The following is an 18,161-nucleotide window of genomic DNA, read 5'->3' as shown; positions in this document are numbered from 1 at the left end:
GTAACAACCAGTCCGCCAATACGTCAACCAGTCGAAAGATCCCTAAAAAAAAGTAGCCACTGATCGAATGACGCCAAAAAACGCGAAAAAAAAAGGTTTCCGCATGGCAAAGCACACTCTGTTTGTGTGTCGTTGTTTTTCGATAGTGCGCTACCGTGTTTAATAGGGTGGCTGACTGTTTTTCGGCTTCGACTAGCCGTTGCTCGACAATGAACGTGAAAATAACGTTCTAAAAGGTGACTCCGTTTACTGATGATGGTAGCGGCCTAACTGGACAGGAACGGCAAAATGGAAATGAAGGTGACAGAGCTCAAACAAATAAATAACCAGCAACGGACGACGTCGGCAACGACGACGACGCAGCAGTGTTTATAGCTGATAAATATAAACCACCATCCATCGGTGGTGGAACAGGAGAGCTTGGAGGCAAGTAGCCTCAGCCGGTCATTCAGCCATCGCGTAGTCTAACATCACGCAGCAGAGCAGGCGTTGACGAAAAACATTTTTTTTTCGTACGTTTTTTTTTTCTTGTCTGTCACTGCGCTACCTTTGCTGCCGCGCTGTCGGTCGGTGTCCATTGACCGCGTTGAAGGTTACGCCGCCGGAGAACGGTTCGGCTTAGTAATGTTGTGGTCACTTGTCACGCCGTGGCGTCCGGGTAGGAGTTTTGCGAAATAGTCGCTTCATTAGGTGGAATGTTTCAGAGCGAGAACAGAACAGAGATGTTTATTGCAATCTGGCGTGTTTCGACAGAGCAATTTGCATGGGAATAAATTGTGCGTTTTCCCTGCAGGTAGAGCTTGTAGTCTCTTTTTTGTGGAGAGAAAACCAATTGCAATGCGGAAGCTGGTGGCTGGTGAAGTGGGAATTCTGATGAAACATCGTTATCGACGATGGCTGGAATGTCCTGCTAGACAGTCATGTTACGCCGCTAAACGACACAGTTTTGAACCAATCAGTATTTGACGACAACCATCAGAGCGATTACGATGTCATAAGCTAGCAATAACTAGAAGTACCTATGGGTAATGTGCTCGCTTGACATTGAAAGATTGAAACAGCTCTAGGAAATGCCTCTTTTGATAAGGTGTCAATTATTCGGCTCTGTGACCTTGGGTTTTCTACGATGTAACTCTGTATCAGCTTTAATTAGACATGTTATAAAATTATTTATATAACAAGCTTGGCGGTATTCGGGTAAAAATAATAAGTCAATGTGACTGATTATCTGTCAAACTCTCGGAACTCAACATACCGGTTCTAGTCAGATAGACTTTGGTTTGGAAGGTTGAACAAAGTTTTTGAGTTTCAACAGATTTACTTATTTTTGCTTTCTCAACTACACAATTGACTGCTCGCCACTTTCTGTAAAACGACGATTTGATGCAGGTTTAATTGATAGCCCACAGGACGAGATCCACGATATTTTAAACTATGTCAAAACAAAACAATTCTTCCTCGTGAGTGTACAAATTAAACTCACTCACTTAAATCGACCGAAACGATTCGGGAAAATCGTATTGCAAAAAAATCCTTGTACTTCGAAAGTCATGTCTTGGCAATTCAATCGAAGAAAAAAAAATTGTGGTAAAAACAGATCATTAGTTTTTTTAGCGATTTTAACAATCATCATATGGAAAACACTACCACAATTCGGAATGATCATGGAGAAAAGAAGATTAATTTCCACAATTCTGATAGACTTTTAAAGCTGTTCATTTATTTCACGCGTCACAATCAGAATACTTTTTAACTGTGATGATTTGCAAACAAAGAAGCAAAAATTTTGCAATTTGCACGTTTTATTAGCAGATTATCTAAAACATTCTGCATGGAACATTACATTTAAGATGCTGGAATAGTAATTAGTAATAGTAATGGAGTGTTAGAAGAAACACTTGGTTTGACTATAACGTATACGTATGCGTATACGTATATGACGTATAAAAAATTCATCAGTGTCCCCCTTTTAACGCCTAGCCACTCGAACATCTTTTTTCTGTCTTGAAATTCCTATGCAGAAAGAGAAACGTAACCTTTATTCCCTCTTCTTGTTAGGGACTTCACTTTTATCCCCTTTGTACTGATTTTCTTATGACAAGGAGCATGTATACCAAGTTAATAAAGAACCGCCCAAGCTTTCCCAAGTTATAACGGTATCCTGCTAGCCAAACTTGACCGTCTGGGTGTGTCATCAAACCTTATCAACTGGTTCAAATCGTACCTAACTGTGCGTAAAATTGGGCTCAATAGAATTAGAAGAATTTTTTAATCGTTTAGGGGTGCCACAAGGCAGTAATTAAAAGCCACTACTGTTTATCATAATTTTCAAGTCACTTTAATAAATTTTGATTTGGACCTTCCCTCTTGTGAGACGCCGTCCCCTTTAGTCTTCCAGCCACTTGCTCATCTGTTTTCACTTCGAAAATTCGCAATGCAAGAAACAATTTTTTTTCTTCATTTAGGTGTACCTCCTCTCCCTCGCTGTAAATCGGCATTCCTCTGATCCTATTTTCATAGCCACTTATACATATGCCTAAAATGAAAGAGAAACAAAGAACTTCTTCAGACCCCCCCTTCGTTTTGTTTCTAGTCGCTTGTACAACGCAGAGAAATGCAGCTTCTTTCAATTATTCCGCCCGTTGAAAGGGGTTCCCGTTTTTGTTAAACCACCTCCCCGTTTTTGTTAAACCACCTATGACCATTCCACCACCAAGATGACGAACAGTCCAGGCGTTCTAGAGTTATGGCGGAACATGCATACCCAGGTTCATTTTTGTGCATTTAGATTGTTGGATTTCTGTGTTCATTACTCTGCAAAATAACATGCTCAGCAGATCTCTAGACAGCCCGCCACCATGAGACTTGTATATATTACCATTACCTTGTGAAGCTATTATTTCGAGAGTAGAGAGAGAAGGAATAAAACCAAAGGACATCGACTGGAGTGTAAAAACTATCGAGACCTATAAAGTGCTTTCACGTTTCCTGTTCTGTAGATTGAGACCGTTAGCGGAATCCTTCGTCGGTGAGTACCAAGCTGGTTTTCGTGAGGGTTGCTCCAGAATGGATCAGATGTTTACCGTGTGTCAGTTAGTAAACTAGTTCCGGGAGCACAACTTGTAGAGTCATAATCTGTTTGTGCACTTTAAGGCGGCGTACGATTCAGTCAAACACAATGAGCTGTGGCAGATAATACTAGAACATGGTTTTCAGACGGAAGTAATTACGCTGATGCGTGAGATGCTGGATGGGTCAACGTCATGCGTCAGAATAGCGGCTGAGACCTCAGCCGTTTTCGTGATGTTGGATGGACTCTCTAACCAGCTATTCAACATTGCCTTGGAAGGTGCCATACGAAGAGCAAATGTGGAAAGGAATGGGACTATTATCACGGAATTGCACGTGCTTCTTGGTTTTACGCTCGTGACATGTGACAACGATATGAGCCGCGAAGTGAAACGATAAATTGCAGCCGCAAATCGGGCTTTCTGTGGATTACCTAGCCAGCTGAAGTCCCGTAGTTTGCAAATTCGCACAAAACTGGCGCTCTACAGAACACAAATTCTTTCAGTGATCCTGTACGGACATGAATCTTGGACGTTAAAGGGAACCGACCGACGAGTGCTTGGGGTTTTTGAGTGTAAAATTCTGCGATTAATACTTGGTGCCAAATTCGAAAACGGAATATTAGCGCAGACACACATGCCTAGGGCTGTCGGTATTGGCAGATTATTCGAAATCACTGGAAATGTTTATGTTTTCCAGTAAATGTCTTTATTTTTCTAACTTTAGCTTCAATATTATTGCTTAGCAAAGTAGAATTTTAGCAAATATAATACGCTTAGCGATTTGTCTCCCTCGCTAGAACGGATTTTGTTGCCAATGCTTCCAACAATCGACAAAACTTCCGCTTGTATCGAAGTCTTAAAAACGGCTCCAAGCGTCAGAAATTTACTTGTTATTTCTTCAAATTTATAGTAGAGAACCCGATTTTAACTGTTTTGAAAAAAAAATCTTGGTATTGAAACTTCTAGCATAATTCCCCGAAGTGTAGCAGCCTCTTCACGAATTTTTCCTTCGTACCAAACCCGGAAGATCCTTTCGCGGCGTCATCCTCTTCATCATCGTTCACAGATACCTTCTCTTATCTCTTCTCTGTTGTCAATCCCACTATTCGCAGATAGTGGTTTGGAGATTTCATCCGCTTGTTTAACCAATGTATCACTCGAAAGATTTGAAAAATATTCCAAAGTCTTTCCTGGCAGATCCTTTAATGGCTCTTGCCATTCATGAAAACGCGCAAAGATCCCCGTATTCTGATCTTGTTTCCTAAATTCATAATTTGAGAGCTCCTCTTTCCATTATTATCAAACTCGGACGTGTTAAAAGTAAATAATTTGGTGGCTTTCAATATCAAGTTGTTTAAAAATAAATTGAAATGCGTCGTCTGGCTCATACATTGTAATATTTTTAGAGCAGAGAAGTCTCAAATGGGTTGAAGAGCTTCAATTATTCGACCCACAGTATTATCCTCTTCATTGCTAGTAGTTGAAGAATCTCTTAAGCATTAGCGTCAAGTTATAAGTGTTTCAATCTTCTATAACACTCAATTCTTCTTCGATATCGGAGCAGACACATTTTCGACGAAAAGTTTTAAAGGAGTTTAGACAAACTAGGATATTACAAAATACCGGAAATACCGGTTTTAGCCTTTCCAAAACCGGTATTCCGGTATCCAAAAATTGGTCAGTATTACCGGTTTCGGTACTACCGGTACTACCGGCCCTACGCATGACCCATGAGTTGTAACAAGTATACAAATATGGTGATATAGTGAAGATAGTGCAATGTGCCAGGATGAGGTGGGCTGGGCATGTGGCCAGAATGTCCAACGAAAGAGTAGTCAAGACTATTTTCAGCAGAAAACCAGAAAGAGGGCGGCTTCGGACTTCCCAAGCTACTTTCAAGTTGTTTGTTTCGGTTAGACTTCCTTTTCAAAATTATTCATTTCCGATGGAGGGGGCCTGCTATTGTTTCCACTGTCACTTTCTTTAGTTTTTGTGTCGTGAGGAATCTTCCCTTTTTTCAGAGACTATAACCTGTATTCCCTGGTATCTGTTTAATTTTACTTTTTAGTAGATTTATATGCCATGCATTTTTGTTTTCCTTGCTCACTCAGACGCAATGTTTACTAAACGGTGGAAGATCGCTATTTTGTATTGAAGTGAATGGTTGGATGATCAAGGGAAAAGTCAGTTTGTATTACATGGTTGTCAGTATAGTCCAAATCCTTAACCCTTTAGCGGGCAACATCGTAAAACGGTGCGATCAAGCTAATGACTATTTTATCATGAAAGTACGCTCAAAAAACCTTGAGTTCTTATTTTCATGCAAAAATAACTATCTGGAGGAGCGCCAGGTTAGAAAAACTCCAATGAAATTATTTATCTTTTTCGTTTTTCATGTCTAACGTGCTACCCGAGCAAAGTTTTAGAGCAAATTGAAAACAAAATTTGTTATCTTGATGTAACGGATTTTGAATACTCGTGATTTCATTTTAATCGACTTAGCGGTTAAAATATCAAAATTGATTGCAAAAATTCCACGCCGTGAAATTAAATTGAATACTACTTTTGCTATCAAAAATATCAAACGGAATAGTAATCTTGCTGTTAGACAATATTAATAAAAAAGCAGAATTAGTTGTCATTTTACTATCATATCATCATAATTTTGCTATCAGCATATAATTTGAACCAACCATTTTACTAGAAAAAAAATTATGTAAAAATAGATTAATTTAAATATTGATGGTTTATTTACATCATAAATAGAATCTATCAACACATTTTCTTTCAATAAAAATGAAAACAAAATGAAAGCAAAGTCTGATACATCATCAGTGTCATTTTGAGTTGGTAACAAAACATGTTTTCTATTTGATATCAACAGCAAAATATGCAATAATTTTGATATACTTTTGTTGTCAATCCTTGCTCGGGTACCCAGATATTTCTTCAATTCAATTCAATTCAGTTTTTTTAGCCAAAAAATTGACTTTAAACTTTTCTCAAAAGTACATAAATTGCAATATCGAAAAAAGGATGGGTCAAAGACAAGATAATTTAATAAGCTTTGAACCAAAAAAAGAAGCTAGAGAATCGCTTGAGCCGTTCTTGAGATATTTTTGGTACCGACTTTAAAAACTTGGTTCCGAGAAAAATGGGAATGAAGTTTTTTTGCGCTGTGCCGCTATGCAATCGTTCCAGACATGAGCGGTACAAATAACTAACTTTGTCATTTTTTGGAATTCATCGAAACGACTTCAAACACATGCTAAAAATGTTAATCTTTTGATATGAACAATAAAAAAAATTCGATTTTTTAGAATTGAAAAAGTATTATGCCCCCTTAAGGTCAGTCATTTTGTTCTAGTTCTCCTTTTTCTGCAAAAGTTAAAAAGAGAATATTCGCGCTTTAATTATTTTCAAAATTTTTCGGAATTTTTGTTTTTGAAAGATGATAACTTTTGAGTTCATAGTCAAAATGTTGTGATATTAATATCAAAATGTCAAGAAATCTGTTCTGAACACATTTTGCATATTGTCAATTCAAAACATATTTCGTATGCGGCTCTCTTCGCTCCAAAAGCGAAGGTCGTCTACAGACGGCCTTACCCGTTAGAGAATTAGTTTCATAGATTTTCAAATTGGCTTACAACGATTATGTCCAACAAAGAGAGTTTTGCTTCTGTACCTGTCCGTACGGAAAGTGTATATTGTTGTGCATATTAGTTATAGCAGTTAGAGCGGTTTTGAGTTTTTGCCTTGAACGCTGGAGATGCCATCGATGTATAGTCAGCATCTGTCGGGTAGTAAATGTTATTAATCTAACTTATTATCGCCTTTTGCCATGAATAATTCGCGCAAAAAAAATTTTTAATTGAGCAAAAAAAATGGATTTTGGGCATTTTTACTTAAAATTTAAACGTGAAAACCAAATCTATTCTTGCTTTTAATAAATACGTTGTTATTTTTAATGCAAAAATCTACGAACAAAAAGACAAAAACGAAAGAAAACTTTTTTGGCCGAGTTTCGGAAATTCCACTGTTTGAATTTCTATTTCTATTTCGTGCTAGAAGCGTTAACTCAACTCGTACACTCATTTTTCGAGTTTTTCAGACTGTAGAGCCCACAGACAACTGATTTAAAAAAAAATTAACTCATATCCTACAAATTATTTTTTTGCCCCCCGATTTTTCAAGCCAATATCCAAGAGGGGGGTGACAAAAACTTTGAAAATGATCTTCAATGGCCTTATTGTTCGTTCCTGAATTATGACAAATAAACAAATATTTTCACAATTTTTGTTATTATTAGGTTTGATACATTGTCTTATTTTTCTGAAAATCTTATTAAAATACCTATAATCTTGTAAATCATTAAAATCGAATCTGTAGTTCAGAAGTTATGAATTATTAAAGAAAAGTTGGGAAAAATGACCATTTGTGCGACCCCAACTGAAACCTAAGTACAATTTTCTAAGCAAGTAATAAGTACTCAAAATTTGAATAAAATCACTTGTTAAATTTCGATGTTTTTTTTTTCATGAAAACCCTAGTATACCCCCATGACTTCAAATTATGTAAAAAAAACTATATCATGTGTAATCTGCCGTTACACGCATAATACTCCCATTTTTATATAGAGTTTCTTATATAAATGGCACTCTTATGCGAGTATGTAGTAGTAAAATGTTTAGAGCTAATGCTGTTAACGTTGACGAAGTTCTTTAATTGAAATTCCGTCATAATATTGTAATGTTATCAAACCAGAAAATAAAACAAACTCACCTAGATCAGGCATCGAACTGGAAGGCTCCTCATGGCCACTTTTTATCATCTTGGGCATCATACCGGATCCGCCCCCACCGCCTACGGTGGTCGCTCCACTGCTGCCACCGCTACTGCATCCCGAAGGGGGTGGCGGTGGCGGTGGCTGCATAGAGGTCACATGGTGATGCTGTTGTTGCTGCTGCTGCTGTTGATGATGGTGCTGCACGACCATGAGGTTCGCTGCTGACGGTGGGGGTAGATGTTGTTTACTGCTGGACGAAACCACTGAGTGATGAGGACCATCGATAATGATAGTACCGGAGGAGGTTGTGGCAGGATGATGTAACAATGGTGGTGCTATGCGATCCGCTCCGTCACATTCTCCAACTTCACTGCCGGTTATGATTAGACTACTTGGATTCGGTGAACCGGCCTGGAGTGGACGATGCGCCGGTTCATGCTGTGGCTGATGATGGTTATGATGAAGGTCATAAAAGCGCCCGTCACGGATGACGTGCACTTCCTGCGCCTGAACGGGCGCTACACTTTCACAGAGTTTATTGGAAGTTTTGGCTATGATCTGAATCCTAGCGCGGTCCTGTGGCTGATTATGGTAGCCACTGCTACCCACTGGTACGGCCGCCGAGCAGCTTGACGACGCCGAAACTGACTGCGGAACGGCAATGGCGAGTTTGACAGTTTTCTTCGTGTCTACACTACGCGGTGAATACATAATACGCTGCTTGTCACCGATAACAAATGTCCTTACTTCCAACGAATCCTTCTCCTCTTTCACAAGTTTATTCATGCACTGCATTTTCCTAACAATTTTTTCCGACCCTTCTTGCAACACCGACACACTAGCTCCGACCGAGCGACACACTATTCTACATTTTCCTTTCTCTTCTCACTTCTTCGAAACCGACAGAATATTATTATTGATAAATTAGAGGCATTTCGTGAAAAGGAGCTGAACTTGGCCTCGGTTTCGGTTCGGCGAATATAATTCAACATTCAAACACACGCTCGCCCAAAGTATTGTGGGTTTTTTTTTCTTCTTCGCCCAACTCACCACCACATCGGAGTAGGCACGGATAAATCGAATATTTTCACCATACTTTGTGTGCGCTCTTGTTTTTCTTTCCTGTGCCTCCCCCTAGCAGGCTGCTTGCTTGCTGCGACGTGCGAACTGAGCGCACGAGTTCAAGGTCAATATTTTTGGAAACTCAAAATAAGATCTGTCGTCGTTCGTATATATCACCGCCACATACACTCTACAGCGAGTGTTGTTGATAGCAAATCACGCATTAAAACATAGAAATAAGGAGAGAACACACATCGGCACATCAAAACCACCCAGTCAGGCTGCCAACTCTCGGGTTCAACTCGGTGAGGGAACGTAACGTGCACATACAGAACGTAACCCACCGCTCACGAATGAGTATATATGTCAGTGGTAGAACAACACAGTGGGAGAGGGCCACTCACGAAAGCACGACACTCGCCACCTGCTAGTTATGCTGGTATGTGCGGGGCACTCACTTACACTACGCTAGCACAGATGACCGCAACCGCACAACACATCAGCAGTTCTGGGAGCGCTATAAACTGAGGCAATAGAACTCGTTCGTTATCCTTTCCAACTTTACGATTTGTTATAGCACAGTCACGCAGGACCAACAACGGTCGACTCTGTAGGTCACTAGTACTTGCAGCGTGTCACGAGTAACTTACCCGGAGAGAAGTGGGTTCTCATATTGGGCTCGCGTGTTGCTATGACGTGGGTCCTTGGACTTGTATCCTTCAGCGAGCGACCGTGCTTCAAGGCCTACCTGCATACCGTCATCGCCTCCTTTATGCTCTCACCCACCACACTTTAAAAGCTCCGCTCGGTAGTTCGACTGCTGGCTGCTGCTTGCTTCGCTGTTGCTCCCCACTGCAATCGATTGCGCACAACTTTTACATTCCTGTCCTTGGGGCCCCTGGTTTCACGTTCAATGTCAGTTTAAATTTTTTCCTCCGTTTTCCGATTTCGTTCTCTTTCCCCCTAGTTCGTTCGTTCGTTCCGCAAATTTCGGGATCGCGACAGCCGACCGATGCTATTACGTCGTACTCTTCACTTGCCGTCGACGGTGTGATATATCATGATTTATTAATATTCCTAAAAGCAGTCGAAAAAATTCACCACCGACCAAGTGAGCGAGTCGAGTCAGTCACAGTTGGCCATTCCTGTCTGTTCGCAAAAATGTCAGCGCACACTACGAACGGGGCCCGCCTGTGGAATCTGCATGTGTGTTGACGGGTCGGGTTGTTTGTTTTTAATATTTGTTGTTGTTTTTCTTTTTTTTTTTTGTGTTGTAGTTGAGATTCCGTGTTTAATATTTGTTGGTCGGTAGCGCCTCGAATGTGAGCCAAAAAATCACAAATCGCATTCCACGGACTGGTTTGCTATTGCTACCGTAGCCAAACAACTGCTAATGCTCCGCGGTTCTGCCTCTCTGGCCTGTGGGGTTTAGTTGCGCTATATGGTGCGAAATTCTAAAATAAGACACGGGAAATAATTTTCATGGTCAACATTTCACCTTGAATAAGTTTATTACTTTTTATGATTGAATTCGCGAGTGCGAGAGTATGGTAGTAGGCTACGGAGTAGACTGTGGTGAATAAGTGTGGTAGGAGCAACACATTCTCAATCACCACGAGCGCGGGACGGGAGCGACTGCCGACGACGATGACAGCGACGTCGTCCACAGCCAAAGCCTGCTGCTCCAGTCCAGCATATGGTTCGTATACGCTTCTCGTGGGCAAGGGTTGTAGCTCTGGTGTGTGGTGTGGACCAGCTGAGTGTCAGCTACCACGGGCGGCGGTAAGGTGGGTGGATTTTCGTTTTAGAAGGGATTAAGATTTTACGTGCGGAACGCTAGCCGGTGCCAGCAGATTTCATCACACTACCCGACCTTCAAAGAAATCTTATAGGCTAATTAAAATCTTTATAGTATAGTCTACAACTTGCGAATTTGCAACGTGCAGGTAGACTTTGAGACGATGATTAGCGAATTTTGGAAAGGTGCCTATGACTAACAGTCGAGATAATTTCCGTACTATAAAATATCTATATCGTTTCAAAAGTTTCAAACACTCACAAGAATATGTCAGTGTTTAAACGATTTTACCATTATTGCATTGCGCTAGTATGTCTTGCAATTGGTTATTTTTATTTAATTTAAATTCTCTATTTGTCTTTTTGTCACACTTACAGTTAAATAGTATATGAACGCGTCTCTTTGTGCTTGGAAACGATGTCATGTTTTGCAACTGGTTTTCGACGAGAAACACAAACTGAAAATGCTCTCATACCATATTCTAAAGTTTTTTGGGTAAAATAACCGTGCGTTTACTTATTTTGGATTTCGATGGAGACACATTGTTATCCACTGTCATAAAACATGCAATGTGGCCTTATGACATCAGTAACCATGCGCCTCCTTCTTCTTTGGAATCAATGGACGCGCATTATGATTTTTGATAGTTGGATAACCAAACCTAATAAGTTTTTGTTTTTGTTCATCGGTTCGAAAAGTTTGAAAACAGACACTGATGAAGCCAGCAAGTTGTAGGCGAAATGCGTATCTGTCGAAATAAAATTTATAGTGCAATTTGAATGTGAAAATAGTTGACATTTCTTTCATTCAAATTTGAGAGATAATTTTTCCGCTTATGGGAGGAGCCAATAGTCGTTCGACGTAATAGAGATTTTGAACAACATTCGTACACCGAAAACATAGACACGCTCAATTAAAGTGGAAACCACTTAGATTTTCTCCCGATGCTAATCACTAGAATAAGAAAACGAATCATGGTTTAAAGGTAAAACACATTGAGATGATCTGATTTTCACATCATTCCTCCTGAGGGCCACGTTAATTTCATGTGTACCGACATGTCAAATGCTTTTCGTAAAAAACCCTTTGATTAAACGTGTAAAACCATTCAAACGTTTACAGAACTCACACCACAATTCTATGTGGAATGCAATAGGATATGAACTAATGGTAAAACACGTTGATTTGCAGTGGGACAACATTGATTGGCAAGTTAATTGAGAGTTTACTGGAAAAATATATTCGTTTAAGGTGTTTTGCTTATGAAATATTTCATTTCACGTTAAATCAAAGGCCAAACTTTTGATACCCGAATTGTTGGCATATGAAACAAAATTAAGAATATTTGCACATTAAATTCATGTGTCAGTTCCTAAGGTAAAGCCGTGTCTATTGTTATCAGTGTATGTATATGAATACATATGAATACTTGCTATAAAGGATAAAGGAAAATATAAAACTTTGTTTTACATAAATCGAAACGAAACATTTCGACATTTGTATGATTGAGTTTTCCTGACCATCACATCGGGACATACTCAAAGGAAAAATGTATGTATAACAAAATATTTTGAATATTCAAATAACCATGCGTCTACATATGTTTGTTGTCGATGGAGACGCATTGTTATCCACTGTCATCGCAATGCAATGCAGCCTTATAAAATCAACGATCATACGCCTCCTTCTCCGTTCGAATCAATGGACGCGCATTATGATTTTTAATAATTAGGTACCGCGTCGAAGTCATATACTATTTTCAATGTTGCAAAAGCTCAAAAAACAGAGAGGGAGGAACAGGATTGGACAGCATCAGAATGTTGAGTTTGGTTTTTAAAATTGGTACCAGTCTTGAAAATTTACTTAAAATTTTTCTAATCTTGTATTTTTTGAAGTTTTATTTTAAGTTCTATATGATTTCTTAACTTTCCAAATCTATATGTGGGATATTGGGTATTATTTTCCTGCCTTGACGGTTGCAGCTCATGGATATGGAAACAGACAAGACAAAACACGTTCGGGCGAGGTGGAATAGGAATAGATAGCATCAAACGATTGGATTATAATCATTACTAGTGCGGACAACCGTGCGCATAGCGCAGAGTTACTAGAATTTTAGTAAACCCGAATCAAACAGTGGCTTTTGTCATTCCCACTTACCCTTTATTTTGAAAATTTGAACTCTTACCAAAACATTTTTGGGCAGAACTCAACTATGCAGGACGGAATATGTACAGGAGGAATGAGATTTAGATTGTGGTACCAGGGCCCGACACCTTTAATTGCAAATCGGCATTCGCTTTTAAAATGAGAAGATCTGTTTCATTTGTTTGTTTCGACGATGCCGGTCCTCTCTGGTATTTATTGTTTATTAATTAAAAGTCAACAGATTTTCTACTCACTCACTCTGGTACTCACAAAAATATTCGTTTTTGGCGACACAAAAAAGCCCTCCCACTATTGGATGTACAAATTACTTTAGTTCATTTTTAAGAGATGGCTCTGGCTATAGGTCATAGGACGGTTAACTTCAAAGGTTTCAGTGAGGGTTAACATTACTCAATAACATTCAGTTTGTAGCGCTTTTTGTTTCGTGCATAAACCTTGTTGTTCACTGTTGTGAACTAAACGGTATTTACGGCAAGCTTTAATTGGAAGAAAACACTGTGAAGAATGCTTGTGGACGTTTATAGTAAGCAAGCTCCAACTCTACGAATTCGACGATTTCAGTGTTGAAGATAAGCCCAACTCTAGACAGGCATAAAACTTCGAAGAGGAAGAATAGGGGGCATTACTCGATGAAGCTCCGACTCAAATGCTGGTGGAGTTCCTGCATAATCGCAATTCCTGTGAAGTTAACATCCATGAGAACGATTCAAATGCAAGGTAAATGAATGCCGTATGAAGATGTGCGAGCAACTACTGACACAAAGACAATAAATAAATAGATTTTTTGTTGCATTGTAACTAGGAATGAGTTCTGCTTTAACCCTAAAGGAATAAAATGCGAAATTGACGGCAGCCATGGCAAAGACAGCCAAGCAACTACACTCGATGCTTTGTTCGTACTATCAGCTCCACCCCGGAGCGAAGAAGTAGGGGATCACCATGCACTTCGTACCCACCGGATACAGTCGGATTTACATCCTACTACATCTGGAGAAAAGCGAGAATGTCGAACCGGCCGACGGTGCTGCGAAAGTGCAGCAGAAGCTGAAGAGTTAGACCGAGAGCAAGGTTGCCTCATCGTTTCACACCTTGAGTTGGGAGGTTGGAGCAAACGGTCAAGAAGTACCTTACCAAAATGGAAATTTTTATGCGGGAGCCTGAGTCGAAGCCGTCCGTGTCTGAGCGGCAGGCAATCACTTGGCAGAGGGTGCTGGTGAAGTACATTTCCAGCGAAGAGTGACGTCGATCTAATGATGAAGAGACCTACTCAACGCTGGACGGCAACGACTGGCAGGGGACCGGGTTGTTTCCGTCCCCACCAAGGAGGTTAGCCATGACGTCAAATATATCTCCCACATCAAGTTCCCGAAGAAGGTTCTTTTGCGGCTGACTATTAGCAAGAAGGGAATGTTCAAGCCGGTGGGTGTTATTTCCTTTGGGGTTTGCAGTGAACGGGGAGATATACAGCATGAAGTACTTGCCGTAAGTTACCGGCTTCATCAATAAGTATCACGCGAATGAGGATTTGTTCTTTTGGCCGAACCTGGTGTTGGTCCATTATACCAAGGGATAACTGGAGAAGATGAACCGGCTGAAGATAAACGCTGTACCGAAGATCGCCAATCCTCACGATATCCCCCAACTGCGACCGCTAGAACATTTTTGGGTGAACCTCAAACGGACGACCTGCTCCAATAGTTTTGCGGCGAAAACGGAGAAGATCAATAAACGTAGAAATTGAGGAAAATTTGTTCCATTGAGTTACCTTTTATAGTTTGATTTTTATCGAAATTAGTCGAAATTTTTTTTTCATGCACACGTTATTTCCATTTAGAAAACCTCAAATATTTAGACGCAAATATACGTGTTTGTTCTGCAAAAAGCATACTGAACGTAGTACTTTCAAAATTACCAATTTTCGTAAGGAAAAGAAAGATTTGAAATGGTGGTGGCCCCCCTCTTGGCACGCCAGTGCAAATAATCATTTACATTTTGGGACTAAGTGAGTGCTACGTATTATGAGTTGCTTAAACCAACCGATTTCATTACGGGCGATCGATGCAAACTAAAACTAAATCGCTGGAGTAGTGCATTACGAAAAAAATGCCAGAATATGCGTAAAGTCACGAAAAATTATTCTGCAGCATGACAATACTCGACCTCATACAGCAAAAGTCGCGAAATCAGAAACACTCAACTAAGATATTTTCACAAGCTGGTTATTCAGATGGATACAGTATGACTTTGCTTCCTTCGAGGAAGTCGAAAATTGGCTCAAAACTGATCTAATTGGCTCAAAAGACGAAACATTTTTTCTAAACGGAACTCAGGCGTTGCCGGAGGGATGGTAATAAGTAATTACAAGCAACGGACATTATTTTAATTAGTCTGTTAATTAATTTTGCTTCTGAAATAAATGAGTCGCATTAATTTGTATTCCCAATAAACTATGCATATATGTTGCAGATGGCATGAAAACCGTTACGTTTATGATACATAAATTATGCCCATTTTTGCTGTGAGAGCTTCTCTAAAAATTCACAACTTTTTAACCAACAAATCGATTTTAATGATTCATGCCTTACCTGAAAGGTATTTTCTTAAGTTTGAGCAGAAATCAAAACGAAATCCAATAAACACGAGTCGAAGACACGAAACCGATGGCTGAATGGGCCGAATGGACACGCATTTGAATAGGCAACATACCGTATTCTAACCAAAACGAGGGCACGTATATCTCCTTCATTCGTCATTGCTCTACTATAAATGACGAGACGTGAGTTGTTTTGTACTAGTATCAAAACAGAAAACACAGATTAGAGTTTTTTGTTTTGTGAAAAAAAAGAATCGGTAAATCTGATTGAAAGCACCGGAAAGAAAATGTTGAAAGTCATAGTTCTAACAGAATGCGTTTTCGACAGATTTTTATGATTCGGGTGTTTTTCATTAGTAGTTCTTTCGTAAAATAATCTTATGCATTTTATGTTATTCTACTATTTGAAATCCAGTTTTCTACGACAGCATTTCAGACGGTGTTTCGACAATGTCACACAATCATAAAGTTAGTTTGAAACACAAGTTTAAAAGAGATTAATTGTGCGTAAAATATTCTTATTTAATATTCAATAGTTGTCATGTCTATTCGGCCATGTGCCCGTTATATCCCACGACCGTTATTCTTGACGTCTGTATTAATAGCGTATGTCTTGTGTCCATGCCTCTGAAAATCCTTAGACTTTTTATTTCTGCTGCCATGTTCCACATACAAACGTATAATGACCCTGCTTCTGAAATCCATCCTTAATTAGTAAATAAAATCTTTTCTGATTTGGTGACATTTTCAGGATTCACGTATATTTCAATGTATTTGTGATTAGCAAAAAGAATGGAGAAAGTTGAGAAGGGAACCTTTTAATTTAATTCTACCATTTGTCTATTATTGTAACGTTTAATTTGCAGGCGTTATCATTATCTGCTTCGAACTTAGAGGAACTTTAATACACATATATTTCACAGTCCCAATTTTACAGTTAAACAAATTTGGTATTGAGAATTACCCATAAGTACAAAATAATTTACCAATCCTAATTGCTACATTTTCCAACGTTTCTATAATACATGTATGCATTGTGTCTCTCTCATGAAGTAGCTTGGCATTTTGTTATACTACAAGGTCACAGCCGACAACGGTTCAGTAGTATTTGTATCTCAGGACCTTGAAAGGCCACAAATCTGTCTCTATACAGTGGAACATGATAAACTGCTGACCAAACATGGTTTGGTCCTTTTGTGAGATGACTGGACATTTTGAATTTTAAAACTTTTCCAATAAACCAGGAAGCAAATCAATCACTTTTTCTAATGAATTAATCAGCTTAATCTACAGAATAGCATCTGCAACTTTTTCCTGCAGCACGGAGTATCGAAGAAAAACTTTTCTAAACGACTTTCCACCACCCTTTTTAACTTCAGCCCTGCCGGCCCATTTTTTGTGCTGTTATTATTTTGGCATTCGCCCTTATCAAAAACCACACTTCCCACCACAACCCCTTCCGCAGCCCCGTACTCTCGACACCTTTCACGATCTTCAACATATTTGGAAGGCAAAAGAATCGGCAACAAACAGAGAACACACATCACCTTTCTCCTCGGCGGGTGGTGGGTAGGTCTATCCGTATCTCTAGCAGCTCGATAGCAAACCAACAACGATCGTAGTAGGCACTTTCTGACACCGCTGCTGCTGCTGCTGCTGCTTGATCCCACCGTCACCCTGCGGTTTATCCAACGAGCAGCCGTTTGTGTTTACACTGATTGACGTAGGCATACGCCGCGCGACTTTAGTGTATGTATTTTCTAGAACAGCAGTCGAACGTGTCGTCTAATTAGCATATCAGCTCGCTCTAGCACTTGCACAGTACACAACAAATCCGGTCCAAGTGTGCGGGGAGATCGATTTCAAGTCTCCAACGCACACGGAAGAGTACAGTCCATAAAAGTCCAAGGCCAAACGCTGCTCCCTGCAGGGAGCCCGCTGCACAAACCGATCAGCTTTGCTGAATATCCTGGGAGAAATTATTTCACTCACTTAGTTCTTGCCGCTGAAACTGATTAGCACTGTGTGTTATCCTAGTAGGTAGTCCGTCCGGCTTTCGGCAAAGGCGAGCTGCACGTTTTCGGGATGACAAAAGTCAAATCTTTCAAAAAACAACCCAACAAACGCGCGTCAAACGGCAAAAGAAATCCTCAACTGTGTTTATTACAAGTGTATTCTAGAAGGAAAAGGGCAAGACGCGAACCGTCACTCGGCAAGACCAACCAAAGTACCAACCAATTCACCCAAAAGATTTCCCTTTACTGTCGCTTTCATTGAGAATGAATAGGTGATGTACCACCACACAGTCTGACCGACCCAACAAACATTCCGGTCCCGGCACTTTTACGGAGCAGACGACGACGACAACGACGGCAGCGGCATTGGCAAAACAACATACCCGGAGAGAACTTGGCCGGTTTGCTCTCGCGTTCGGTTCGCTCAGCACCGGTCTCTCCGTGATAGTCTCCGTGCGGGAATATGTACATAAGAATCCCACCGAGTGAGTGGTGTGGTGTTGTTCCGTCGGACCGCGACCGGCAGATCGCCGAGGGGGGTTTTCGGGAGCACTAACATTCTACCAACCCAACTATCATTAAATAAACCCGGGAGTGACAGTAGTGTGGGCACTCACTCACCCCGCCACGGCAGCCGGGATCGGAGCGCGGTGCAAGTTTGTAG

At 40.2% G+C, this 18,161-nt stretch overlaps 1 protein-coding gene across 1 annotated transcript in view; it reads right to left on the bottom strand.

Moving 5' to 3' along the window:
* The window catches only part of LOC128738051 (ecdysone-induced protein 75B-like), a 134,197-nt gene extending 116,533 nt beyond the window's left edge, over nucleotides 1-17,664 (bottom strand). Inside the window, exons 1-2 of the mRNA XM_053832870.1 lie at nucleotides 17,030-17,664; nucleotides 7,857-10,376 (exon numbers count right to left, since the gene is read on the bottom strand). Of these exons, the coding sequence (XP_053688845.1) occupies nucleotides 7,857-8,655 (799 nt within the window). The 5' untranslated portion in view covers nucleotides 8,656-10,376; nucleotides 17,030-17,664. The remainder of the gene's footprint in view (nucleotides 1-7,856; nucleotides 10,377-17,029) is intronic.
* Between the last annotated feature and the right edge of the window lie 497 nt (nucleotides 17,665-18,161).

The sequence above is a fragment of the Sabethes cyaneus genome, chromosome 2 (genome assembly GCF_943734655.1).
Source record: "Sabethes cyaneus chromosome 2, idSabCyanKW18_F2, whole genome shotgun sequence".
Lineage (NCBI taxonomy): Eukaryota > Metazoa > Arthropoda > Insecta > Diptera > Culicidae > Sabethes > Sabethes cyaneus.
This window is presented reverse-complemented; position numbering and strand designations above follow the sequence as displayed.